Here is a 27877-nt window from a genome sequence, read left to right as displayed (position 1 = left end):
CCCCCCAAGAAATAAAACACACGGAGCAAATGCATGTCTCCTGTTTATTACTCTTTCGGTTTTTTGAGAACCCCCTTCCAAACACACACAAAGAAGAGGAAACAAATCCTGCCTTCTAACTTTAGGCCAGCTTGTTATGGTAGAAAGAATTCCTGATAACGTATCAATGGACAGGAATGTGAGCTCACTCCTTAGGCAGCTCAGTATTTAAGAGCAATAAATACAAAAATCCCAATTAATCTTCTCCACCGAGAAAGAAAGTGGGCAGGTGGTGTCTCGTCAGAAGATCATGGGTCCTGAAAGATAGGAATATTCATTGTCAGTATGGGAGAGGAGTGTGACTAACAAATTCATACCAGCCACCCTGAACTATATCTTCCCCTAAAAACCGGTCATTGCCATAGGTTGATTGCACTTCACTTGAACAAATATGCTAAAAAAATAAAATAATTTATATTGCTTGAGAGAACAAGGCTTGCAAAAATTAGGCCACATAAAATAACACCCCAAGAGCACTACTCAACTAATCCACAGAAATGTGCATTCATTCACAAAAACACTTATGATCTTATACTCTTTTTAAGATGCATGGTTTCTCTTGCTCACATTGGTGCATATAAAGCTGATAGATTGTAGGCACCGAAATGGTGAAATGTAGTCTTACCTGTTATTTTCCTTTCCTTGAGTCCTAGCCGACCAGTCTGTACTCATGGGATTCCCTCTTTCACTAGCAGGGGATGGCAGAGAATTTTTTGTTGTCGTCACTATATTATCCTGGGATAGCAGGATCTCTATCTGTAGCCTACTGCCCTAGCCAGAAATAACCTACTTATACACATTTTAGGAGACAAAGCTCCTCCCCCTAGAGTCTCTCTCATGGCTGCGTTTCCATGCTCTCGCCCTCCAGACCCCCTGTCCCTACCGGGGTAGCCTCCCTTGGCAGGTCTGAGTCACACTATTGGAAGAAACAGTCCACTCTGCTGCTCTGGTTGCTGCGGCCGCATTAGGAGCCATTATAAAGACCCGCTCACTCCAGGCTGGAGCCTAGCACCCCCTCGGCATCCCCTTCTAACAAATTGCCCCAACTGAGCTCCCCAGCGCTTTGTGGGGGGAAAGGAAAACCTTGCACCAAGGGCATCGGCACCTGCTCTCTCCTTTTCTCCTGGTTTTGAGGTTTGTTTGTTTGGTTTTTTTTCCGTAATTCTCACTATCCCAGCCGGAGGCAGAGAACCTCTGCCAGAGTCCTGGCTATCCCAGCTTATATAGTGAGGAAAATGAAAAGTTCTCTGCCTGTGAAAGAGAATCCCAGGAGTAGAGACTGAGCTGCAGGACTGCTCCTGTTTTACCTCATGAGTTACAGTCCATCACCCCCTGCAGAGAAATCACCACTAGAACCCCCCCTTTTAAATGTGCCCTTCGGCCAAGATGCGCCCAACAATTCCCTATGGGGCTGTCCCTATGCTTGGAACTCTTCCTCCAGCCATAAGAGAACCAAGGGCCAAGCTTTAGGACCAGCCTTTCGAGATTGGGTTTTGTGTTTCTGTAATTAACATTTTTATTAGGAATAAATTGTACCGTACACACAAACTGTTGGAACATAAGCAAGATGTACAGCATCCCATCTCTCCCCCGGCTCCCACACCGACAGACAAAATAGCACTGAGAGAACAGAGAGCACCGTTTCCCTATGGACCATTACACAGCATGGAAGAAATATGCCAGAAGTATTCAATAAGGAAAAGATGTAAGGATCCCAAATAGAATGAGACGCATTGGGTTTGTGAGGGTTTGATGTGGATCGTTTGTTCATTCTGCAACTTGTGAGCTATTTGTTTTACTTAATCTTTCCATAAACTTCAGGTTATCATCATCTTTATTTTCTCCCTGTATTGCACCTGGAACAACTTGTTTTGAATCAAGTGGACTAGAAGACATTTTAAACAAGCCCCTTCCACTAGCTCTCCCCCATGAAAATGCATTTTAAGAAGGGGGAAAGAAATACCTAGGGGCTCTGGCCTGCACCCAAGCAGGTTCTGGCACTTTGTTCTCGATTTTATAGGGAGGCACATGCAGCAGTTACAATATTCTGATCTACGCAACGGCAAAACAGTCTTCCAGTACGTGGACCTAATCCTGTGCCGTAACGCCTGACCGGCATTTCCGTTTTCCAGGCTCCACCTTTGAAATGTAATACAGAGAGAGAGAGAATTTGTGGAGGCTCAGGGCTTGTTTGGACATTTCTAACTTAGTGTGCCCAGGACAAGAAAAAATATAAATCATAAATGGAGAGGATACGGGGTGAGCTGCTTTCTTTAATAAGCAAGACAGCAAACGGCAAAATGCAAAAATGCACAAGTTAAAAAAAAAAAAAACCCAACCCAAACACTTCCTTCCAATTGATTCCCGCGTTGAACAAAAAAGTGTCTGTGTGAGCTGGCAGTGTCCATAGTGCTTCCTGCCAGACATCAAATAAATAGATTGATAACAAGTCCAGAGTTAAAGCATTTCAACACATTTGGATGCAATTCTGATATTAACCATTCAAATGCTCCACCATACTACTACTGTCCTCATTCATTCCCGTCTCCAGTACTTGTTTTTTTTAGAAATAGGATGGCAGAGAGAGAGAGAGACCATATGGCCCATCTAGTCTGCCCATCCGTCTAATTTATCCAGCCCTAACAATTCCCACCACTCCCTCCGAGATCCCCAGAATTTATACCATGTGTTCTTCAATTCCAATACTGTAAGATTACTGGAAGCCAATGCTGCCCATTCACACTGGTTCACCCAAGAGTTTAGAGGTGAAATGGTCTTCATCCAATCCAGTCAAAATAATTGGCACTGTATTTCAGTATGTTGCTCTGAAAGGTTTCCTCTGCACTTTTTTTTTTTTTTTATATATATGGACAGGGGGCACTTTGCCAAAACCAGCTCTATCCTAAATATCCTAATGCTCGATAATGTATCCCAGCTATCAGACCAAGGCACACATCTAAGGTATCAAGGAAATCACCTCAGGAATTCTCAACTGGGGGAGGGAGCATTTGCTATCAACACAGGAGAGCAGGGCTTTCTTTTATTCAATTTTAAATTCTCCTTCCAAAAATCGGAAGCAATCCCCATAGGGAGATGCACGTCCACCATCTGCTGGAGACGGAGAATACTGGGAGGCTAGGGTCACTGCAGGAGTATATAATCCTGTGATGATGTCAGCTTGCTCCGACTCCATCTGCTGGCAGTAGAGCATAACCCACTGCTCCTGAGTCCATTTGTTCACATGCTAGGAAAATTAGTTTTTAATCCCTGCATTGGGCCTTTGCAAAGCAAGAATGGTGTTTAAACCTGACAAAGGGACTGGATGCCTCTATGCTCTTTATAAATAGTAGATATTCATCACACACACAAATGCTTCTGTGGGAACAAGAGTCCGATGCTTACTTTAACAAATTTTCCATGAAGAATGTAAGGAGACTTGAAATCATTCTGACAGTTGGAATATGCCATGCCCAAGCCCATTCCAGAGGCAAGAGTGATGGGCCATGTCCTCCCTAGGGATAGAAGGGAAAGACAAGCTCACTGTACATGTTTTGGTTCAAGCTATGTAAACAATTCGCCAATAAACCTCTGAACGGCTAATACATACACATCCTCAATATTTACACTCAACAAATTTGGCCTCCGAAGGTAATTTAAGACAGTCAGATGTTTTGCAATGTTTATTCCTGGGGGGGAATTCTGTGCAACTGCACAAGGCAGAATTTGCACAGAATTCCACCTGTGTGCGCGCGCGCAGAATTTGCTCTGCGAGCCAGTGAGAGAAGGAAGTGCCAGAGTTGGCCGCTCATGAAAGGAGAAGCAGCTGCTGCCATCGGTTCTTGCAGGATTGAGATCTTAATGTGAGAAGTGCGAGTCTGAGAACAGCACGGGAGTGAGGGCATCACGCCTCGCTCAAAGCAGCAGAGTGCAGGAGGACAGCGATGCCAGGTCACTGATGGAGGCCGACAGGAACTGCAGGGATGGGGGTCAATGTGAGAGACTGGGGGAGGGGATGAGGAGAGGGAGAGAAGGTTCAGAGGAAATGTGGTCTACTGCCTTACGATTAGGGCGCCTGGATGTCAGGGATTTTCCTTTGGCCATCAATGAAGCCCAAGAGGAGCTGCAGGCAGTGCAAGTCTTTCAACTGCTGCCATTTGTAGCTATAAGTACAATTGTGAAGGAGTGAAAGGTAAGTTAAGGTGATAAGGATGCAACAAAAGGGCAGAGTAAGGAAGCAGAGTCTCGTTCTACTGTTTTGCTGCAAAAGGTTCGCTGTAAGGAAAAAGTCTGCTGGGCATGTACTGATATGGAGATGGCTTAGATTTGTTTGCATTATTTTGGATTGTGATCTTAGCCTGCACGTTGCCTAGTGCTACCGCTTAGGCAATTAATACATTTTAATAAAGATAAGGCCCTGCTTGCAGCTCCAAGCGTCCCTCAGACTGAGGATTACTAATCGGAAGCCCTCTATATGGTGCAGTATTACTGCCCTCCTGGGAGAATTCGGCATCAAAAACTTAACAATTGTGCATATTTGAGCAAGAACCTGGTTCTATTTTGAAGTTTAAACTAATTTACTACTCAAAAGATAGCGACCTCATTTCAATAAATATGAAACATTTAAAAATACTGTATATAGAATTTTAATGTTTTTTACACGGATTTTTTAAATTTTATACGCACAATCTCCCCAGGACTAAATGTTGTAAGGAGACAAAATGCAAGACACATAAGCATGCTGTCTGCATGAACACAATCAGTTGGACATCCCTAGGCTGGCTTCATAGGCTACTAAGCAGTAATATGATAGGAAAGAAATCCTACAGTAAAAGCTGTTACTATACCTTGCAAATCTGACACCATAAACCAGATTTCCTTGTAACTGTTCACCTTCCAACCTAAATAAAGCTCCAGGATGATTGGGACATTTTACACAAATAAACTACACGAGTCTCAAGAAAGAGAAAGTTTTCTTTGAAGCTTGCAATCCACAGGCAAGCAGCTTTTGAAATGCAGTCAGAATGGGGCCCGAGCTCTCTCGCAGTCACTATCACAGGGACTGGTCCGAGCTCTCTCACAACCATGATGTACCGGGAGCAAGCCTGCACCTTTCTCAAGCTCAGCGCACGCCAGAAGAAAGGTTCAGGTCCCTGCTTCCGTGTTATTCGTGCACTGCAAGAGAGTCCCGCTAGTACTGTAACATCCTAAAGCAGTGAAGAAAAGCCCCACTGCCAAGAGAATGGGCTGGTGTTAGGCCGGGGTGGAAATTATCTAAATGACGCGATACATTTATTGGACAGACGTTCTACATTTCTTGACAGAGATTACATTAGAATGGTGGTTTGAATGGGAAGAGGAAGAGAGGGTTGTGATGGGAAGATTTTGAATCCCACCTCCTCACCATTGGGAATCACATATTATATTCCTTGTATGTTCAGGTAATGTCATCGTTCACTTTGACCTAAGGAAGGGAGAGTCAGCACCCAGGGGCAAGTCAAGAAATGTATTAAGTTAGCTCAATAAAAATACCTTATATACATTTTTTGTTGTTGTTGTTGCTGTTGCTTGACCTCCGTGTTCAAGCAATTACAAGGACAAACACAGCAACCACTGCTTTATCCTAGTTGGATCTGGAAAAAAGACCCAAGACCCCAGATGTGCTCAAGAGGCACAGAATGAACCGCTCTCAAAATAAAGTAATCTGATTAAACTAGTAAGGGCAAAGTAACATGCTGAGCATATAACATGGACGATTTCAGAGCTCACGCACCTTGTGCTGTACTTACGTTTAAAGAAAAAAACCGAAAAAACTATTCCCAAGCCAAGCCCGGCACCTGAAAGCAGAGAAAACGAGGAGAATGTTAGAGCACTTTTGGGTCACACATGAAAGCACGACGTCATGCAGAAGCCACAGCTGCCGTACGGGGCACAGAATGAACTTTACCAGAGGAGAAGAGCGCAAGGCTTCACACCTCAGAAAGCACAGGGATGAGCCCACCCGTGAGCGGGAAAGCCATCCGAGCAACTTTCAGGGGAACGCTCCCGGATAAAAGCAGGATGATAGCTTTAGGGTTCCCACACTCTAGAACTGCTAAACTGGGAGTGGATGAGTGGGGGAGGGAAGACCATTACATCTTGGGATTTGTGGCCATCACCTGGTCAAAGCCTTCTGAATATTTACCAGGGTTGCAGAGGCAGGCAAGAAATGCCCCAAATGCTGCTGTTCCCCCTTCTCCCAGAGACCACCGAGTACAGAGCTCATAACCACTGCCCCCCCATTTTCTACAATGGCTCAAGGGTAGATTCTGCGGCAGAACTGCAAATTAAATAAGGTAAAGCTGGATTTTCTAACATTTCTTGTGTGCCTAGTTATTTTATTCTTTTTTGGGAGGCTGGGAAGAGAGAAAGCTGATACAGAATAGGAAAGAAGGGAGGAGGGACATGGAGGCAGGGAAGAGGACTCCCCCCAGATCTACCTCTTTATGCCAGACATTTCACTACCGTATGAATCCAATTCCAACCTTTCGCCTGCTTATCCTACCACCTTAACATGGCCAAGACAAGACTTCACCCCCCCACCCCTTTTTTCTGTCTCTTCCTAGCTCCCTCAGCCCATAATCTTGGGGTCACCTTCGCTTCTTCTCTATGCACATTCAAACCATTGCTAACGCGTGTCGTTTCTTTCCCTAAGACTGCTAAAATCCATGCCTGCCTTCCCGAGCACAGTAGCACTCCTCACCTACCGCTTAGACTATTGCAGTTTGCGTTCATCCTACTGACCCATCTTTCTCTAGTGCACGACGTCTCTTCCTTCAGTGTCCCTATGACCACACAAGTCCTCTTCATGAGTCACTACACTGGCTACTGTACACAGGTCAAGCTTCTCTTACCAGTCTATAAATACATTCTCCCTATTACATTACCTATTACCTTCTCTTCCCCACGAACTCCATTCATCAAGCAAGTGCCTCTTCCTTCCACCACGACTCTGCTCTTTCCACTCAACTACACCACATGCATGGATCCAACTTCCTGAGATGGGGGTATCCTGCTCCCTCACTGGCCGCTATCAAACGCAATCTAAAACTGCACCTTTTTAACCCTAACCATTTCTCTACAATAACACTTCCCATAGGCTTGCTATCATGTATGTTTGCCTTGGCGAGACTAATCTCCAAGGAGGACTATCTTGTGTACCTGCACAGTGCAAGGTGTCTAGCATTGTAGAAGGATTACACGGGGAGAGAGGATGGTTGAGAGGAAGGAGCACAAAAGTCATGAAGGGAGGATAGGGAAAGAGGATTCACTCCCACGCACCCCTTCAACACGGATCCCTTCTCTCACTCACACCTCTGCACATCCCCTCTGATGCCCTCAGTAACTCACATGCCTGTCAAAGCCCTTCCTATCCCCTCTCTGATCCATGTCACCAATGTGGACTTGGTGTTAGGAGGAGAATAAAGTTGGTGCCTCAAGCTGCCTCGTCATGCCCTAGGGTCAGGGCCGAAACGATGCAGTTTGAGTCACGGGGAATACTGTAGTGTCACGCAGCTGCACCAGGTAGGGAGGGGAGAGATGCACAAACTGCCGCCACGTTTTGGGGAGGGAAACGGCAGCCCTTTTGTCAGAGCTTCAAGGGAGACCGGGGCCCTGCTCTTAGTTAAGAACATAAGAACATGCCATACTGGGTCAGACCAAGGGTCCATCAAGCCCAGCATCCTGTTTTCAACAGTGGCCAATCCAGGCCATAAGAACCTGGCAAGTACCCAAAAACTAGCAGTGGTGGAAGCAGAAGTGCTTTCTACCTTTAGGCCTTCTTGTCCAGCTTGCACTGCAGCATTCCCCATGCAAGGGGAGGGAAGACAGAGCCAAAGGGGGGGGGGGGGGGGGGGGGGGGGGAGTACAAAGAAGGATAAGAGAGTGCGCCAAGGGCAAAAGGAGGAAGCGAAAGGGAAGAAAGGAGCCAGGCCCTTCCCACTAAGACTGGGGGCTCACCACAAGGTAGAAAGAAGAGCAGAAGCAGAGCTAAAGCAAGGAAGAGAAAGAAAAATCTAGAAGAGAAGCAGGTTATTCCTCATTTCCTGGAACATATGGCAATGCCAGAAGTGGAGGGATTTTCTGTCCATTGTGAAGACGGAATAGCTTAGTGGCTAAAGAACACAACTGTGAAGTCTGCAGGGAGGATCGAATTTTACCCCGTGTGTATCGCACCAATTTTTCTAAAGTACACTTGGCACTTAGTGACACTTAAATCTAAAATCTCATGCCCCGATTTAACTGCACTAGCCAATATACAGTTTTACACTCTCATTTGCAGCGTATGTGAGGGGGGAGGAGGAAAAGGAGGATTCAATCGGTCTTGTCTGGAAAACATTTGGTTTTATTAACAATATATTTTCACTTATGCCTAGGCACTAAGCAACATATACATAATATTAAAACATACATCATATAACAGACGAGTTGCAATTATACTAAGGAGTGCATGCAAGGCCTCTATCATCTTTAGGGACACTAGCCTTATCTTTTGTTGTCGAGCAAAGATATTAATCAGGATCCCAATGTGTAATGTTTCCGATTGTGCTTTTCTGCTGATGCGCCTCACATATTGGTAGGTAACCACCCAGCAAGGCAAGGCGAAGGGAAACGAGGGGAGACCAATCTCCGTGGCATTATCTGTCTGCACACAAGGCACATCAGCACAAAAACTGCATTATCTCAAGCTGGGCTCAAAATCCTACAGTTGTGCATTTCACTAGAGTTACTGAAACATAACAGGCAAAGCAAACTTGGCACTTGATGTGCATGCAAGCTCACATTTACTATAAAGAGTCTAGGAATCCAGTGAAACCATATTTTTTTGCTTTTTTCTGCATGATTTCACCTCTTTAGCAACAAAGTTATTCCAGGGGAACATTCGAGAGGTAAAAAAAAAACAACCACCTTGTCCAATCCAAGCCAAGCAGTCATTCTACAACTTCCCATGGGTCATCTAACTCTTCAGCATCAGGTCAAGGGTCTGACCTCAAGTCACGGCTTACATCACTAAAGAGAGAGTTCTCCATGAACCGTGTTAAAGCTTTTCTAGACCTTAGTGTGTCTGCGTGTGGGTGTAAAGCGGGCAGGGAAAGAGGAGAGGCTGCAACTACGATGAGGTTCAAACAATGTCAAATAACTGTTGGGGATAAACTTCTCTGAATAATGATGTAGCGTTTCTGCCCATTCAGTGTCCTCCTGTTCTCTCTCAATAGCACATCTCAGTGGAAAGTTTATGCTATCAGGGATAATTGCTATCTGTGAGATTTCATCAAACGGACAAATTGCCTGACCTCTGAACCAGAATTCATTCCAACTTGACTTTCTGCCATGTGCGGCAGGACTGCTTTGTCATTTTGTTTTGATTTGCTCCACTATAAAAACCTGAGCTGCAGTCGATCACTTTAGCAGCAAGCCCGACAGGCCTGGGAGCCTCCAAGGAGTCGCAGACTCTTTGCTGCCAAACCGATGTTAACTCATTCACCTCTTCGGATCAGGTTTGGGTTTTAACGGATGATGTGTCGGAGGGGGGAACTCAGGAGTCTCAGTCAGAGAAGTCCCTTGATGAGAAAGGGGTACTATTGATTTATAATAAACAGTCAACCCAGGGCTGGACTGACCAGTCTGGCAACAGGGCAGTGCCCGAGGGCCCACACTCTCCTTGCCTGGGATGGGTGGTTAAAGACCAATGACCCTTATTGCCCGGATGCTCAGATCATCGTCAAAGTGCCCCTGGATCAAACCTTCACCACTACCAAAAACACATAATCAAATGAAAAATCCTTTGGGGGACGTTTTGAAAAACGTGATCCTAATTTTAAGAGTACACATCTTTTACTCCATTTCTGGAGGGGAAAAAAAAAAAAAAAAGACATTATGCTAAAAAAAAAAGTTCATAACTCGAAAAACAGTTTGCTGCTTGAAAAAAAAAAAAAAATTCACATCCTTAGATTGAGATCTCTTTCAAAAGACCTCAGAGGTCAAATACATTTTTATCATCACACTCAAATCTAAAATTCAGAACTATACAAGAAAAAATAAAAACCCCATCTTGACCAGGTGCATCTCTTCTGCAGACTCACAAATCCCTCTGGAGGGCTATTTCCGACACGTTTACCCCGACAAAGGATCACAGCACACACTGCTCTAATGCTTACACGTTGTACAAGCGCCAACACAACAGATACTGAAATAAGAGCATCCAAAGCAAAACCAGATGGTTTGGAAAGCACTGTACCTTTACATTTCTCAACGAGTGGACCAAGCAGAATATAGCACGCGATGTAAATGTCAAAAGACTACGGCAAAACTTTAAAATAGAAGAAAAAAAAAAAAAAAAGGGTTCCAAGATACCCCTCCCACATGGACAGCAAACAAAGGAACAAAACTAGAGATTAATTTCGCATGTCAATTTTGATCATGGAGTGTGGTTGCTGTTTTTGTCCACTTGAATGCATGGAAACAAAGAAAAAGCAAACAGAACGCGATACCTTTTTCCTGGACTAATATAACAGATTTCAAAGAAAAAAAAAAAAAAAAAAAAGGGCTTTGACCCGATGAAGGGCATTTAACTCCCTAAAGATAATCAAACAATGAATTAAGTTAGAAAGCGATAGCTGTGTTATTGGACCATTTTTTAAACTTCTCCTTTCATTTCATGATCGAATATACAGAAGTTAATAACTAGACCAGCCCAATCTGCAAAACCCCAGGAAAAGTTACAGACTGGGGATGCAAAACATTGTGTTCTGCGCATCTATTCAGCAGACCCGTACCTCAATCCCGACCGGAAGGGACTGTGGTCCGAGGAGGAAAGATATTTAGGGAGCTTAGGCCCCAGTCAGAAGTGCTTAGGCACCAGGGAGATTTCTGTCTCTCTCTCTCTTTTTTTTTTTTGTAATTGCTATTCTGCTTAGCTTTAATATATCTTTTGCCTTTATTTTATGCTTTTCTGACTTTTAGGCAGCCAGAGGCCACGGCTTACTAATTTGTATTTCTGGTTTTCCTTTCCAATGGCTGCGCAACGTGAACTATGACAATTTAGCAAACGTTATTAGTGGCTGTGGTGTGCAAACAGTTTCTCTAGATGCCTTAGCCCTGCAGCATCCTTGTAGGAAGCCTGCCATGTCCTTTTCACAAAAGCAACAAACTCTGCTTCACATATCTAAGATTTTCCCATAAAAAAGAGATAAGGAGCACTCAGTAGGCCGATGGCTTTTCCAGGTTCAAGTTCTCGCATGCTTAAATTTCTTTAAGAGCTAACATGCAGCCTCCCAGGGCCTGCCACTTGATCAGGGCACACTAACCCCCACAGCTGTTTTCACTAAAAGCCGGCACCTCCAGGCCAGGCTTTTACTTTACAAACAATAAAACATGAAAGGTTTATCTTACAACAAAAATAAACCAACATGAAAAAGTAAGAGAGCTTGCTCGGCACTGGATGAGCAAGGCGGGGGGGGGGTGCACATGAAAGAGTTCAAAGCATTTTTCACCTTGCCCGTGACAGCTTTAAGCGTTTAAAGTGGAGAAACAGCCTCTCCGGCGCGTCCTCTATCATTCCGGCTTTAACCGGCCGATTCCCACCATCCTGCATGGCAACTTGACGGTGCCGGAGATCTTACGCAATCCTAACGCCCCCTCCATTGGAAAGTGGGGGCAACAACGGAGGGCGGAAGACTTCAGGGACCCATCCCAGGATTTGGGAATAAACCGAAAAGGAGGAACATCTGTCTAAAGAACGGATTAAGTGAAAACCGCTGAATATCTAATAGGGCCTCCGAACTGACAGATGATGTTCACATTGTACAGAAAGTTAGCAGAGGACAGAGCTTTGCTAAACTCCCCATCTCCCCCCGTGACTGTCCGTGAGCCATTTAAATCCAGGCATTTGATTTTACAATCTAGCAAAATTAAGCAATTTTCCCCCAAGGGCAGCATTTTTGGACCTGGAGAATACAAATCATCTCGCTATTTATTTGCATTGGCGTGTTCAGCTTTTTTTTGTCTTGACAGTCTGAGCAGCATTTGGGGCACTCATCTCCTTTAAGCATTTCACGATCTCCATTCAAAGTGGCGCTCCTTAATATTCCCGCAGTACAGAATTACAGCACGTGATTGTTGTAAGGTTTGAGCAGGTAACATTTTATATTCGAGGAGAAACATTCAGGACTGGGATGCCAGGCGTTCGCTCTTTCACCCGTGCATTACCAGAGCTCCTCTTTTCTCAGTGCATGCGGCCACAATGGACAGCAAACTGGGAACATTTCTCTGATCTTCATCCTGGGCTTTCACCAGACTTCTCCTTCAATGCTCTGGCAGGGGTGTGCAAGTACTGCCCTGCAGAGCAGAACTGAGAGAAAGATTATACAGAGGGTGGGATTGTGAGCAGACATTCTCAGTCCCCCAAGACCCCACCCTCAGTGGATTTCCTTCTTATTAGTTTGAATTGCCCCAACAGCTACAAGCCCTATGTTTTCCATGCTAGGAAGAACGCAGTCAGTCAAAGAGCAGCTTCCAGAGCTCAGACAGCTGTTTCAGTGAGAGAGAGTAATACTCACACACAGAATACACGTGAAATGTAGATAAGATCAGGAAACACATATGTAAAGGCCAAAAGCAATCTTACAATAAACTAGTTTTACAGGACCTGGGCTTCTAAAAGCAGCATGGAAAATCCAAAGTCTTACAGCTTAAGAGAGTTTATTCTGCTGTTGAGCAATTAATATTAATTGATCACTTCCAAACAGAAAACAGGTGAACCCAGCATATTACACAGAGAAGGCACAAGAGAGATAGAGAGCGGGAAGGCATGATGTGTTTTGTTTTTTTTATTGGTCTTTGTACAAAGCAAGGATTTTCAGCAGTAACATTGTAGGACTAGAGGACTGACCTAGTGATTACAGCAATGGGCTAAGAAAGATGGAAACCAGGGCCCCAAACCCACTACTACTCCTTATGACCTTGGGCAAGGTCACATCACCTTCCATTGCTCAGGTGCAAACATACTGTAAGCCCTCTGGGGACAGAGAAACACCTGCAGAATATAACTCACTGTGAGCCAAATATAAATATATTAAAAATGATGGCAGATCAAAACGGCCAATACAGTCTGCCCCGTTGAGACCTATCCACTTTCGGGAGATGTGGATATAAATTCTCATATGCAAACACTAATGCCCCCATCTTGTCTAAGCAGACTGCTCAGCCCTTTTTTCACCATTGCCCTCCACACATGCCCACAATCTGTCATTGTGTAGCCTTCACTACTTCCACTAGTAGGCCATTTCAGGCCTTGCCATCTCCAAATGTGCTGCTTACAAGACCAATACTTATAGCGACATTAATGCCTCTTATGTCCGATTATTCAGTTTACTGAGGCTGGTAGAGGGGGGGGCTACATCCAGCCGCTCCATACTCATTGAAGTTTGCATTTTAACCATGATCTATGTAAGAGAGAGAGGTCTGATTTCCGAGTCTAGGAATTGGATCTTCAGCACAGCAGCCCCTAGTTTATGGAACAAACGCCCTGAGATGCTGAGAACAGAGAGTGATATGCTCTTCTTCAGGAATAGTCTTAAAACTTTTTATTTTGGCCTTCCCTAAAGCTTAGCTCTAGTTTATGGCCTTTATCTTGATTAACTGGGTTCCTTATCTACAAAATGCAGGATGTACTTAGAGTGTAAGTAAGTAGTTTTATGTTGTCAGCGAAATGTGTTTTGATATTATGTATATTTTGTAATCCACTGAGAATGGTGGCTCAGCGGAATATACATTGTTGAAATAAATAGGCAGGGTGCGCCATCATTGGAAGCCCAATGCTGTTACCATTGAATTTAGGGTTGGAACTGCTGCTCTGTGAAGACTAGGCCAGTACTGCAATACCATCCTCCTGCTACTAGGAATCCTTTGTAGCTTAACAAAACATGTGCCCGCAAGATGGTAGCTGCAGGGAATCCACAAATGAGATGCTCTTCCATAACTACCAGGAGTTGCAGCTGATTGACAAGAATCAAGGTGTCACGGTTTGGCAGGCTAGAATTAGGGAGCACCCCAGCAGAAGCAACACAGGACTGGAGATTGTCTTCTGCCTAACCAGCCCCCTCAGGTTCTGGGGGCCAGCAGGACTTTCCTCCTGGACCGAGGCACAGACAGTGGGGGCTGATACTGGCAGGGCTTGGGAAACAGACAAGGGACAGGACTAGGCAAGACAAGGACAGGCCTAGGACACATAACAGTAAGCCAGAAAGCTCAACAGGGCACGAGAGAGCTAGGTAACCCTAACAGGCTCGAAGGACCAGAGCAAGGCAGGGGGCCCAGGTAGGCCACAGGACAACGTATAGCAAGACAAGGCTGGCCAGATCAAGGAGCTGAGGCGACTCCATGAAGAGGCACTACGGGAATGGACGGGCTGGAACGGAGGTGTCATGTGATCAGCAAGGAGGTAGTTTGGGCAGCTGTGAGCGAGGTTTGCTGAGGAACCCTGGTGGAGGAGAGGCTGCATAGCCAGCGGAACTGTAATTCAAGGAAATGCTGATATCAGTTGCAGTGGTAGCAATTTTCTTCTCGTTGGAGCACAGCAGCAGCTCTCTGCTGTGGTCGTTAACTCAATGCCAGCAAAAAAAAAAAAATGGATTGGAAGAACCTCTGCAGGATGAGGCAGAAGAGGAAGTGCTATGATGCAACTTCTGGTTTGAAGCCACCTATTTTAATTCACACTTCTCAAGCAGTAGTACCCAGGTCATGACTACTGGGGAGTGTAAGAAAGTGCAGTCACACCTCAGTCTTTTCCGTTACTGAACATGCCTTTCTTCTTGTCATCTCATGTCTCTACTCGATGAGACATTTGAGACTGGGTAGATATATCCTAAAACACGCATTCCAACAGGATACCAACTAATGCCTTCCCAAAACAGCCGCTGGGACAGTGCCTGGCGAGAATGTACAGTCCCCCCAAACATTCCATGCTTGGGAGGGATATTCCAAGCCCTGCTCACAAGAAAATCATTTCACATGTCAAGCAGAACACACAGGAATGTTAATGGGGCTGGACCTTTTAAAGAGAGCTTAAGATGTGCCTGAAGACAAGGCTGTCTCCTTAGCAATTCTGCAAAGACAGAAGCAGCGGTTTGGGGAAAAAAAAAAAGTGGGCATGGAAGTCTTAAAAAAAAAATAAAAAAACATGCCATACAACATGGCGGGGGGGAAAGAGGCAGGCACATAGGCTGTATTCTTGTTTGATAGGGGTTAACTAGTTACTAAAGAACATGGCTGCCACACCAAACAATCCACTGATGGAGAAACATGAGTCTAGCAGATTAAGCACAATAAAAATACAATTTTAAAAAGCTTGGCTAAAATTAGCTTTTAACATTTGAAATCTTACCTCCTCTTCTCTCCTTTTTCCAACCGTTTCATTATTTAAAGCAGTAGTGCTTCATTCTACCATGAATATGGGAATTTAATAGATTTCTAAGGATTTTTTTTTATAAATATAAAACAATTAGTAAAATTACAAAAGAAGTTTGCAATTGGAGGTCTTTATTCTTCAAAAGCAGCTTCTGTTCTCATATCCCTTATTTGTCAAACACCACATGACAGCTGGCTCAGATGCTAACTGATGGCCCTGATTCAGACCAGGGATTGAGGAAGTGAGAGATGTGGCCTAGCACTGTATAAGACATTCACTCATTGAGAGTTGACAGGGAAAACATAATTTGTTTCCTAGCCCCCTACCCATGACAAAATTAATCATCCAAACAAGGTTTGTATTCTTAGGAGATAAAGCTTACAGTGAGCAGAGTTTATGAAATAGCCAAGTGCACCCTCAACACTATTTACGGTAAGGCAAACTAAAATGAATCCAACAGGTGTTAGTGTACGAACACTACAAACAAGGCTAATGAACTCTACAGAAACACACAAACATTTCTAGAGGTAAGAGCTTATTTACAAGTTTAAAAACGAGCAAATCCAGAAGTCTGTGGCATACATGTTAAAAATGCAGAAAAGTCAAAACATAAAATAGAAGAGTAAAATATAACAAAAACTAGTGTGTAAGCAATAAACACAAAATAACTAGTACATAAAACAAAGCATCAGCATTACTGAGAATTATGCAGCTCTTTCTCGATTTCCAACAAAAAACCAATATGTACATGCCTGGTTCCTTAATATTTACCGTGCACGCCACCAATCTCGGCACAACTAACAAGCCATGGCCCGGACTCTCCATTTACCAAATGTACTCTGTTCCTGCAGCGAATTAGGGCTTCCAAATCTAAACTTTTGTAATACTCTGAGGTCCACACAGCACAAGCCTAAGACCTACACTACCTTTCCTCGTGCAGGTGATTTTAGGGTTGGTGTGGAGCCGGGTGTCCTGAGCCCAGGCATCTCCACTTTTCTGCAGGTCACAGCGGGGTCTGCAGAAAGCCTCTAACATCCAGGCCTTTCCGCTCTCTGACACGCCTTTGCCTTTCCCTCCCTTCTGAATACCTTGCTCCTTTTTTTTCCTCTTCCAGAATGAGCTGCTTTAACAGTTCCCACTAATTTTAAGAAATATTATCCTTGGTTTATCTCAAGTTCAAAATGTCAATATTTGACTTCAAACAGCAGAATGTTGGCTGCCTTTGCCAGCGTGATTAGAAGAGCAGAACTAACCGGTACTTCAGTCTGAAAATGTTCTGTGCATTGGATGCGACTTCTGCTTTCTGAGCCAATAAGTAGAGAAAGAATTCGGCAGTAAAAAAGGAATTAAAGCGGCTGAGCTCTCCCTCCTCTGCGATGGTAAATACCAAGGGAGAATTATTTCCCAAAGCAGCAACTAACAGCACGCCATCAGCTTTTTCAAAAAGTATTTTAATCATCTAACTGTACCACAACCTACACTTTTATTGCTTTGCAAGTCTGCTTCAATATTATGGCGCCTGGCAAAGACGCAGAAAGCTGACAGCTGAAGAGGAGTCTTTCAAACACAAGAGAAACCATCGACGCTCATCGGAGACTTCATGGTTTAACAGGCACAAAATAGCAACCTGATCTTACGACAACCAGCGACGCCAGAGCAACAGCAAAGAAGAGGGGTCAGGAAGGACATCCTGGCGAGCGCCTCTAAGAGAAAGAGGAGGGATAGCCAACCATTCAGGCAACTCGAGATTTGTCATAGAAACTGTAATTGTGATTACAAAAAACTCACCCCAAATACATAGGCAGCAAAAGTTGCTGCCATGCCTGGCTGCTGCTCTCCGGGCCACCTGGGAGGGTGGTGGAGGCAATGTTCACGGCCATCGCTCGAGGGCGACACCAAGTGGCCGTGTTTAGGGTGCATGTATACCAGATTTCGGAGGGAGCAGTACTTTAAGGTGCCTGGTGGAGAGATGCGGCAATGCTTGGGCCGAGTTGGGAGGGGGATTCCAGATAGTTGCAAACGGAGGCTCTTGGTGCCGATTCTGATTGAGACAAAAGTCCAAAACAGCAATAGGAAACTGCTGGGAATGCCCTCCCCCACCACCACCACCAGAATTGCATATCTGGAGTTGTGCGATGGGAGACAGTTTGGACCATGTTAGACGCTCATAAAACAATTCCATTATCTGGATTAGACATAAGGAATATTCTCTTCAGGGTCAAACAAGCATTCAGAGAATATTTCCTGATCGATATTGATCAGCAACTGAAGGCGAAAGCTTTCACAAAGATCGGGATTTTTATTCTTCTTGGAATTCACAAGGGCTGCAAAATAAATAAGCTTTTGGTAGGGTTTTGCCAACAACCTCCTAGAGAGCGTGAGGTATTTGAGAAAGGATTTATAATACTTTGCTGGAAGCAAATTTGTAGCAGAAGCTTGGGTTGGTTAAGGAATTAACAGCTTTATAAAACCTCTTTGAAGCTGAAAGGTGCCTTCAGTACTTAACCCACCCAAATCTGTGGGGGAGGAATCTATTTAACTAGAGCCACAATTTTTTTTCCCTTTGACTAATTTGCTGCACTATTTTTAAATTTCTTTTGTTTCGTTCCCTTTATTTTTGGTTTGTTTTCCTCACTGCCCCCTCCAACCCACCCCCGTCCTCCAGGCTCTCACCTACATGGTCTAACAGTAGGACCCGCTATAACTTGGCATCCACTTCACTCTCCCTGGCCACTGTTTGTTCTTCCTGGGCTGGACCCCACTGGTTTCTCTTCCATTGGGTGCTGGAGCCCAAGTTTTAGGTTCTCAGATGCTTGGGAATTCTCCAGTTCTGCGTACAATCAGAGAGAAGATATTTCTTGTCCTGACCTGTCAAAAATAGCTAATGAGGATGGTCAGTGTGTAACAGCTTTCGCCTTATGTCTGTGCATTTTTACAATGGCACGTTATGATTTTGGAATCTCTGTGCTTGTCTCCCAGGATTGTACGCAAGAGGTCAGCTGAAGCGGGAAGTTATGCTTTAACATGCCTTTATATCTAGCAGTCACAACACAATCTAAGGTGATAGACACAGAAGACAGAAAGGACATAGGCCACAGATTAAGGCCAATTTAGAAAATAGGCTAAAATTCAAAACACTTACATTGAGTGCAGAAAAGAAAACACATTTTTAATGCCTGAAACTTCAGAAAGACTGGGATGAAGATTTGAAAGTATTAAAAATTCTCCTTGACAAATGACGGCTGCATAGAAGGTCCCGCTTCAGGCAGGAGTAAAAATGGGCTCATCCTTGGGAATAAGTGCAAATGGCACAAATACCTGGGAGACCTGCTCAGATTAGGAGAGAGGCTGTTAATACAGTGCATGTGCTAGCTCAGCCTCTTACACAGCACACATTAATGGCTGTTGAAATTTGGGCACACACACACACACACACATTAGCTGGCCTTCACTTTTTCGGGAAATTTGGGACCCTCAAAAGCTTTCTTGCGGAGACAGTCATTGACCACAGCAAAGAAGCATTCAAATCCTGGTGTTTAAAAAACAAAACAAGATAATGCACAGAACCCTTGATCCGTGCATCTCAGCAAAATGAAATAAAGTACTGGTAACCTGCAACAGGGGCTTATCAGCAGCATTACAATATGCATGATCTTCCTCATCCCTTTTTGGATACTAAGTCTTTCCCTTGATGTCACCAACACCGGGACATGAGCAGAGCAAGCCATGGGAGCAGGTTTCTGCCACCACGGCAGCTCAAACTAAGGGCAGTAAGCCAAAACGTCTGCCCACACTTCAGTCACCATAATCCATCGTTTAAACATGCTGCAAGCCAATTTTATTTGATTCACTGAGGATAAAGTCAAATTACAAGAAATACAGAAATCAACCATTTCTCACCAATGTGTTGTCAGTCAGGAAGAAATGAAAGGCAATGCTTTACAAGGAGTTAGGGAAAGGATGCTGAAGTCAGAAAAAAAGGATCTCTTCCACCGTCAGCAGCAATGCACAGCAAAAAGGACCATTTCCCTCACCTGCTTCTGCTTTACATATTCTCCATGCTACCCTTCCTAAGATAGCATCCACTCATATCTGTATTTATTTATTCTCATACTCTGCTCTTCCAAAAGTTGAATAGCATCTATTTTCCTCTGCTTTCATGTACTCAACAAAATTGATCATTAAAGAATAACTAACTCTGTCATGCACTTGTACATCGCACACAAATCTACCTCCCAGATGGAGTCGGTAGGAAATTCATATTTACAGCACTTAGCTGAAATCTGTCATAACTGTCAAAAGTGCAAGGCCCCCTTAAAATCCTCTCCAGTGCCTCCCTTGTATACATATCAGTTTTTTTGTTGCTTGACTGAGCATTAAGATAGCAGCAACTAGGATCCTTAGTCATACTGTGACCTAATGCCAAATCTGACCCCCCCCAATTCCCCTACACACACATTTTAAACTGATGGTCTGGAGGCCACTATCTGAATTCATGTCCAGGAAGACTGGATAATCTCTCTGCCTACATCCAAGAACTTTTCCTTGGAATATTATGGCCAGTATCCCATCTAGGCATGCACATACTGACCATCTTTGAAGAGAGAAGCTTCAGTAAGACATAATTAAGGGACTGATTTTACTCTCATGACCTGAGTTTATTTTTCAGACTGCTATAATTATGCTGCTGGTGCAGGAGACCAGTCAGGGCACCCTGCATTTTTATATCCATAAAGTTACATTGCTTTGCATCTTTCATTACCTGAAAGACATTGTGGCTCAGAATAAATGGACTGAAAGTGACAAAATGCCGTCTACGTTTTAAGTACTCTTTTGAAGGTTACTTGGCTTCCAACATATTTCCCTTTTCAATCAAGCCAAATGTTATGGCTCTAGTTATCATATATACTCAACCTGCTTCGATGTTTGACCGCTGAATGCTGCAATAGCCATTTCTGCAGTTTCCATAAAGCACTCCAAAACCTGGCAAGAGAGGCCACTGCTGAAGTCTAAATATAAAAACGTACTTTTCTAGTTACAGAGGAATTCCGCAAAAGGATCCCCCTTCTATAGCAGTGGTCAGAGCAACTACCATCAGATATTCTATACCCTAGAGAAAAGTACACAAAGTAAAAAGATGCTGGGACTGATAGTTACTTTATCAGACAGAGTCAAAAGCTGACTGAAAGCCAGGGAACCCCAGAAAGTACAAAAATAGATGGCAGGGTTAAAATAATAAATACAGGTTTTCAATTACTTTAAGACCAACATTCTTTCTTCTATCAGACTGGGCTAAGACATTTAATATCTATAACCTGTCAGTGAGCAAAAAAATAAATTAAAAATGTTACTTATAAAAAGACCATAAGACTTCCTATACTGGGTCAGACAAAGGGTCCATCAAGACCAGTATCCTGTTTCCAACGGTGGCCAATCCAGGTTACAAGCTCCTGGCAGGATCCCAAATATTACAGATCTCAAACTACTATTCCTTATTAATAGCAGTTCATGAATTTTTCCTCTGGGAACTTATCCAAACCTTTTTTATACCCAGTTCACTAACTGCCGTAACCACATCCTCTGGCAATGAATCCCAGAGATCTACTTTCAATGCAGGGTAAGAGCTACAAGTTATTGTCAAAAGGTGAGGACCAAACATGACCAATATAGATGGAAAGAGTCACTGGCAATATTAGACATGTGGTAAAATGTAATATAGAATATGTCAGCAGACAACCAGATGCAAAAACTGGACCTCCATTCACACAAAACAAGCCAGGTTTTTGTTTTTAATTATTATTACAGGGTTGGAAGTGTCCTAAAAATTGGTGCCTGGCACTGGCTTAGTTAACCTTGTAGTTGGAGGCTGCTCCCTGAGCACACAGAAGGCTGTGGGGGAAAAGGATACACACAGGTACAAAACCAAATTTAAAAAATAAATAAAACCCCAAAGTGAACAAGTTTTGCCTTAGCTCCTAAAAATGGATGGGGCCCCCCCTGTTTTCTAACTATTTCTCCGCTTCTTTATTATGCCAAGGCGAGAACACATACAACAGGGCATCATTTGGCCACTCCTGAACGAGAGAATCTATGCCCATCATTTTGGGTCCCACCTGCGACTGAAGGCGCGTGGAACTTTCGCGTTGTTGAAATTTGCCAACAAGTCTAGATCCGGTAGGACCCATCAGGAGCTGAAAAGCCTTGTCCAACTCCCATTCTCCTGGGTCCAAGCTTCGCCTGCTGAGGAAATCGGCTCTGATATTGTCCTTTCCGGCAACGTGAGATGCGGATATGCTTAGGAGATGCTGCTTTGTCCATACCATGAGCGCCTCTATCTCCTCCGACACCTGTCAACTCTTGGTTCCACCCCGATGATTAATATAAGCCACTGTTGTCGCACATTAGCCTGACCGCCCAAGCCTACAGTTGCTCGGTGAACTGCAGGCATGCCAACCGAACTGCTCCTACCTCCAGTCTGTTTATGCTCCACTGCATTCCAGCACCCCAGCCCCGAAGGCTTGCATATATCATGAGTAACAACCAATCTAGCGTCATCCGGGAAATTTCCTTCCTGAGATGATCCACAAGTAACCACTGGTCCAACTAGAATTTCACCTCTAACGAAAGGAGCAGCCTCACCACAAGGTTCTGCAAGCGTGGACTCCGTCAGGAGAGCTGGGCGCACTGAAGAGGGTGCATATGTGCCCTTGCCCAGAGAACCACTTCCAAGGTGGCAACCATCAACCTCAGAGACCACACAGTCGGACAGAGTTCCACAGGAATCGGACTAAACATTGAGTGGATCCAAAACTCTGGCATATGAACTCTGCCTTGCCACATATCGAATCAAACCCTGAGATACTCCAAGGTCTAAGACGGCTGCAAATTTGCTCCTTGCCAGATTCACCGCCCAGCCTAGTTCCTGTAGCAAGGAAACCACCCTGCAGGAAACGCGAAGACTCTCTTCCAATGTCTTGGCTCAAGTCAACAAGTCGTCAAGATAGCGATGAACTAGAATGCCCTCCTTGCGAAAGCCACTGCTACCACTACCATGACCATGGAAAAGGTCCTGGGCACTGTGGCTAACTTGAAAGGCAAGGCCTGAAACTTGTAATGATGATCCTGCTGGATGGCAATATGCAGATATGAGACCCAGAGACTTAAGGTATTCTCCTGCATGAACCACCAATATGATAGAGCACACCATTTCCATCCTGAAATGCATGACTTGTAAATGTTGAATGACATTCTTGAGTTCCAGTATGGGCCAAAATGACCCTTCCTTCTTGGGCACAAGAAAATAAAAGGAATATCGGTTTGTATTTCACTGCAATTTGGGAATGGGGATCACTGATTTCAGAATCAGCGGTTGTACTGTCGCTTCCATTTCTACCTTCTTCTGAGGGGAGTTGCATGGAGAGACCGTGAAGGCATCTGGAGGAACGCAAAGAAGTTCTAGGGCATAGTAGTTCTGAACCATTTCAAGCACCCATTGATCCAAAGTAATCTGGGCCCACTTGTGGTAAAACCAGAATAGACTATCACTTACCTCCTGCACCACCAGGTGAGGGGGAGGCCACCTCCACAGAGCCCGTATCCTTTTGAGGGCATCTGGGATTAAAGGACAGAGCTGTAGAAGGGACGTGATCTCTGGGAAGAACCTATAAGGCCAAAAACACCAGTAGTCTCGAGAGCGACCACTCACCCGAGAATCCCGGGAAATGCTTCTTATCCTCCGGCAAATGCAGGACCTGGGCCTCTCCCCATTTACTTGCCATTTTTGCCCATTCACTGCCAAACAAAAGCAAACCTTTGAAAGGCAGCTCAGTCACATTGGACTTTGAAATATCTGCGGACCAGTTGCGCAGCCACAGCCCACATCAGCCAAGGTGGCGGCACCCAATTCTACCATAGGCCCTATATCGGACCCAACAGCACCGGACTCTTGACAAAGCTGCAAGGGAGCCTGAGCTACCAAGGCACAACAAGAAGCAATTTGCAAGTTCACTCTCACTGCCTCAAAGGCTTGATTCAGGATAGCCTCAATCCTGCTACCCTGAGCATCTTCAAGCCACAACGCCCTCTACCAGGATGGTGGTACATTTTGTGACAGACACACCAGGATATCCACCTTAGGGAAATGCAACTGCTCTCTGGCCTGCGGATCCAAGGGGTATAAACCCTTTAATGAACGCTTCTGGCCATTCCATTTCAGATCGATCAACTCCTGGATTGCATCCAAGAGAAGAAAGAAACTAGAAGCCTTGTGCAGTGTGACTAAACTAGGATCCTTCTTCTGTGTCCCCAAGGAGTCAGGCCCAGCCACTACAAGGGTCTTCAGGGTCTGAGATATCAGACCCAGGCCCAGCCACTACAAGGGTCTTCAGGGTCTGAGATATCAGACCCAGCAACTCATCTCTCTGAAAGAAACAAGGAAGAGTTCTATATGGCTCCAAATCCAGGGGAATGCCCCCTTCCTCACCAGGAGAGCCCCCATCATCATTGGTGGTATCATGATCCACCTGCATTACTGCTCTGTCCGACCGCACTGTGCTACAGCGCTTGCCTGTGGAGACAGGAGGAGGAACACTGAGTGCCTGGACCTACCTTAGTAAAAAATCCAGCTTCAGCAGACCGGCTCTGTAAAATTTTCACCCAGGAAAAGGAGGTCAGGTCCATTCCAGGCCCCATAGGTCCTAACCTGTCGTCCTGCGAGCCAGTGTCCCCTGAAGATTCGAGCAGTGGACCAATCAGAGGAAGATACACCCATGAAGTGTCTCCCTCAGTCCCACTCCCCTTGGACTGAGGAGATGAACCTCGGCAAAATCGGAAGGAGTCAAATCTCCCCAACCATCCAGTTAGCATTGATACAGGTTTAAAGAAAGCTCCAGTTGAATGGCTAATGTGGCAGGCATTACAGATAGATGCTTGGGTTTCTTTGCTATGGGCGCCATGCTATAAGTGCACAGCCCAAAGAAGGCTCACACCTAGCTTTCCCATATACATAAGTGCGCCTAATATGGATGCACAAAAAATGTGAATCCAAGTCCACGTGCCTAGGCGCTCGTCGCACTGGACACTCAAACTGGACACCCAGGACCGATGCCTAAACTGGGTGCCCAAGATGTGCATCCGGAAGAACGCCCAAATGCTCACAGACGGCCTGCAGCAAAAAAACACATGAAAGTAATCTACGGCCTAGCGCGCACCAAACAGGAGCAGTCTGGAAGTGGGGCCTAGCCAAACAGCTTCTCAATCCATCCTGCCTGCATGCTCTCCTTACAGAACTCCCCAGATGTGAGCGTGAAGGCTGAATGCTGAGGAAACAGACCCTTCATCTGCTCTCTGTTGCTAACTTTTTAACTAAAAAAAAAACAAACACAAAACTTTTACTTAAGCTCAGTCCTCCCTGGCTGAGAGCAGGAGCAGGTTCTGGCTGCGGGGGAAGAGGGCTAAAGCCTTCACTGTCAAGCCTCTCTCTGACTGCAACCTCTAATTGTAATTTAAGGCCACCCAGAAGGCTACCAGACCAAAGCACTCAGAGGGACAGCACAGTATCACCCCAGGAGGCAAGTGGTGGTATATAGTCAAAAGTTTATGGCAATGAATTATTTTTTTTTTTTTAATTGAAAGAGCTTCTCAAACTCCCCCCCCCCCCCCCCCCCAGAGGCAATCCCCCAAAGGGAATGCATGTCCACCATCTGCTGGAGACAGAGAATGCTTTTCTTGGGTACTATTATTGTTTTCTGTCTTATGGGTGTGATTACATTTACCTCCTCTTTCCTTAGTGTTCAAGCAGGTCAGTTCCACCAAGTGGGTTATGCACCTCTGCCAGCAGATGGAGAAAGAGCAAAAGCTGGCATCACGCTATATAGTCCTGCTGAGACATCAGCCTGCCAGTATTCTCTGTCTCTAGCAGATGGTGGACCTGCATTCCCTTTGGGGGATTGCCTCTGAGGAGGGGGGGGGGGGGGGAGTCTAAGAAGCTCTTTCAATTTAAAAAAAAATTAATTGCTATAAACTTTTGAAGTAGTACTTTATTTTTTATTTTATGATTTTTCAATTTTTTTTTCTGATTCACTGTATTTAAAGTTCAAGGTTCTTATTGAAAATATTGTTTTTTACGTTACGTTATGCTTTACACTCCTTGTTATTTGTAAACCGGGTTGATGTGATGCCTATCATGAAACTCGGTATAACAAAAACAATAAATAAATAAATAAACAATCTTGCCATATGTAATATTATGAAAACATATATAAAGGTAATACATACAATCACCTTTTTTTTAGTAACTGAATAATCTCTCATATGCAAGTCTTTTACCAAAACCGAAGATAAATCTAAATAACCACAATACAGAGCGATTTATATTTAATATACAGAAATCATTTATAACAAAATGTACAATTTACTCCTACTTTACTATCTAACTGGAGTTAATCTACAAGAAAACCCTTAAGATGGTCAGGATCAGTAAAGAGATATTTTTCCCTTTTTAATCTATGGCACACCTGCATGAGTATTTAAATAAGTAGTACTTCAACCGAGATTTATTTATTTGGGAAAATTTATAAAATCACCTTACAGATATGTCTCCCAAAGCAGTGTACATCTCAAAAAACACTAGACATTGAATTAATAGAACTGAACAAAAGTTTGAAAAAAAAAAAGGAACAAGGAAAATAAATATACAAAGCAGATGATTTCTGAGTTGTTCAAGTGCGTTTTAAGCATATGGGGCTAATTTGAACTGTTTAAATTGCCAATATGCTGCCACACATTTTGAATTTATATGCTAATTGGATTGCATTTCAGTAAAATAAAAAAAAAAGTGCATTCACTCCTTCACCATCACATATAGCTTATGAAACTCATTAAGAAAACAAAGGAGAGAACCATGTTCCCCTGCCAAAAAAAGCAGTTAAAAGAAAACTAAAACAGTTCGGTAACAATGAGTGATCCTGCATACGCTTGCCTGCTCATAGGAGCCGAGAAACAAATCAAAGTGACTTCCCTTACAGCTACAGATGTTTTTTTATGCAGTAGTATTTAGATGGTATGTATTCTGGCAGTGATAACTCCCTTACCCCCCAAACCTACCAATAATTTTGTTAATTTTCCAACTTTGTTTTTACTGAATAAAAATGGGGCAGGAGGCACCAATGTTTGAATTAACACTGCTTACGTACAATATATAACTAAAAATTATTTTAAGAACTCAGTCACAGTCTTACAAAAGTTAAAAAAAAAAAAGTGTGTAAGGCATGAGGTAATGAAAATATGGGATTGAAATCGGATGTCTTCATTATCCCATGGCTAAAGCGGCTTAGAGACCGATAATAACGCGACCGAGCTTTTTAGCTCTAGGCCACCGGCTCAAATTCTAGTTAGGGTGTCCGCTGAGAAACTAACACCAACCTACCAAGAAATCTCGCCAGAAATATGGGACGAATGCTCGCCAGGCTTTACAAGCCTATGGCTGCCACATCCCCCAAGTCAATCGGACAGGCCGATCCAGTCCTGGCTTTGCCCCACTGCATGCACAGAGCTTTAGTTTCGATTGTTTCCCATTGACCTCCTAAGACTCCATGCAAGCAAGGGGTGGGGGTGCAAGACCAAGACTGGATCAGTCCGTTCAGGTAACAAAGACGGAGGTGGCTACCTTAGGCCAGGGCCGTGTCACCTTCCTGGAGGCCACTTGCTCCAGAGGTTATTCCGCCTTCCGCAGGGGGCTTCTTCCTCCTCCCTCCCGCGAGAAGACGTGACGGCCGCTAGTCGTCTCCCCCCCACCTTGGAAGAACGCCCAATTACCTAATTTTATGGTCGCATCGGCCATACACCGGTCCCATTTCTTTCCGTGCTCGTTCTCCGACATCTTGCTTTCGCGCACCGACTCCCACCACATCTCGCGAGAGTTCCTGTCGCAAGCTTAGAAAACTTGGTGGTGGGAGGGTGGGGGAACTCACAAGTATCGCGAGAACAGGGGAAGCCGAGCGGGCGTTTCCTGCTCGTAGTCAAGGTAACGTTGAGACCATGTGGTGCCGAGCTTGGCTCTGGTACTTGCTGTTTGCGAGGCTGTAAAATTATGCGTTAGCTTACATGCTTAATACCTGGCACGAGGAGGTCATTATTTTTATGCCAAGTATGTTAAAGATAATAACTTTGCCCACGTGAAATAAGGTCAGGTGACGTCGTCGACGGGACCAGACGTACCCACTTTCTCCCAGGTCAACCGGATATGTAGAGCCAGCCCCAGTCTTCCCTCCGTTGCGTACAAGATTATGTAGTTCTGATTGCTTACGGAAGTTACGGGAAATTCAGCCCCACGCGCAACAGGACAAAACCAGGTCGGGATCAACTTGTTCAGTTGATGCGGGGTAAAGTGGCGGCCCT

The 27877-nt window shown here is 44.4% G+C and overlaps 1 protein-coding gene across 3 annotated transcripts; it reads right to left on the bottom strand.

Moving 5' to 3' along the window:
- Positions 1 to 25: 25 nt before the first annotated feature.
- MICOS10 (mitochondrial contact site and cristae organizing system subunit 10) lies at positions 26 to 27579 on the bottom strand. Of its 3 annotated transcripts, none has more exons than XM_029579198.1 (5): positions 27296 to 27579; positions 5826 to 5873; positions 3442 to 3551; positions 2003 to 2178; positions 26 to 296 (listed from the first exon to the last, which is right to left on the bottom strand). In XM_029579198.1, the coding sequence occupies exons 1-4, from the start codon at positions 27387 to 27389 to the stop codon at positions 2128 to 2130; spliced, it is 303 nt and encodes a 100-aa protein (XP_029435058.1). In that variant the 5' UTR covers positions 27390 to 27579; the 3' UTR covers positions 26 to 296; positions 2003 to 2127. The 3 variants fall into 3 exon arrangements, with proteins under 3 accessions (XP_029435058.1, XP_029435057.1, XP_029435059.1); XM_029579197.1 differs by lacking the exon at positions 27296 to 27579 and adding an exon at positions 16408 to 16594; XM_029579199.1 differs by lacking the exons at positions 2003 to 2178; positions 27296 to 27579 and adding an exon at positions 16408 to 16561.
- Positions 27580 to 27877: the final 298 nt, after the last annotated feature.

The sequence above is a fragment of the Rhinatrema bivittatum genome, chromosome 15 (assembly GCF_901001135.1).
Source record: "Rhinatrema bivittatum chromosome 15, aRhiBiv1.1, whole genome shotgun sequence".
NCBI lineage: Eukaryota > Metazoa > Chordata > Amphibia > Gymnophiona > Rhinatrematidae > Rhinatrema > Rhinatrema bivittatum.
Note: the sequence above shows the minus strand (reverse complement) of the source record. Positions and strands in the feature narration are given on the sequence as shown.

Excerpts from the sequence above, each read along its gene's own strand:
- MICOS10 (XM_029579197.1), bottom strand. The coding sequence starts at position 16,516 with ATGTTAGAGGCTTTCTGCAGACCCCGCTGTGACCTGCAGAAAAGTGGA. Across the intron at positions 5,874-16,407 it reads AATCACCTGCACGAGGAAAG|GTGCCGGGCTTGGCTTGGGA; the intron begins GTAGTGTAGGTC and ends CTCTGCTTTCAG. Across the intron at positions 2,179-3,441 it reads TTCATGGAAAATTTGTTAAA|GTGGAGCCTGGAAAACGGAA; the intron begins GTAAGCATCGGA and ends TACATTTCAAAG.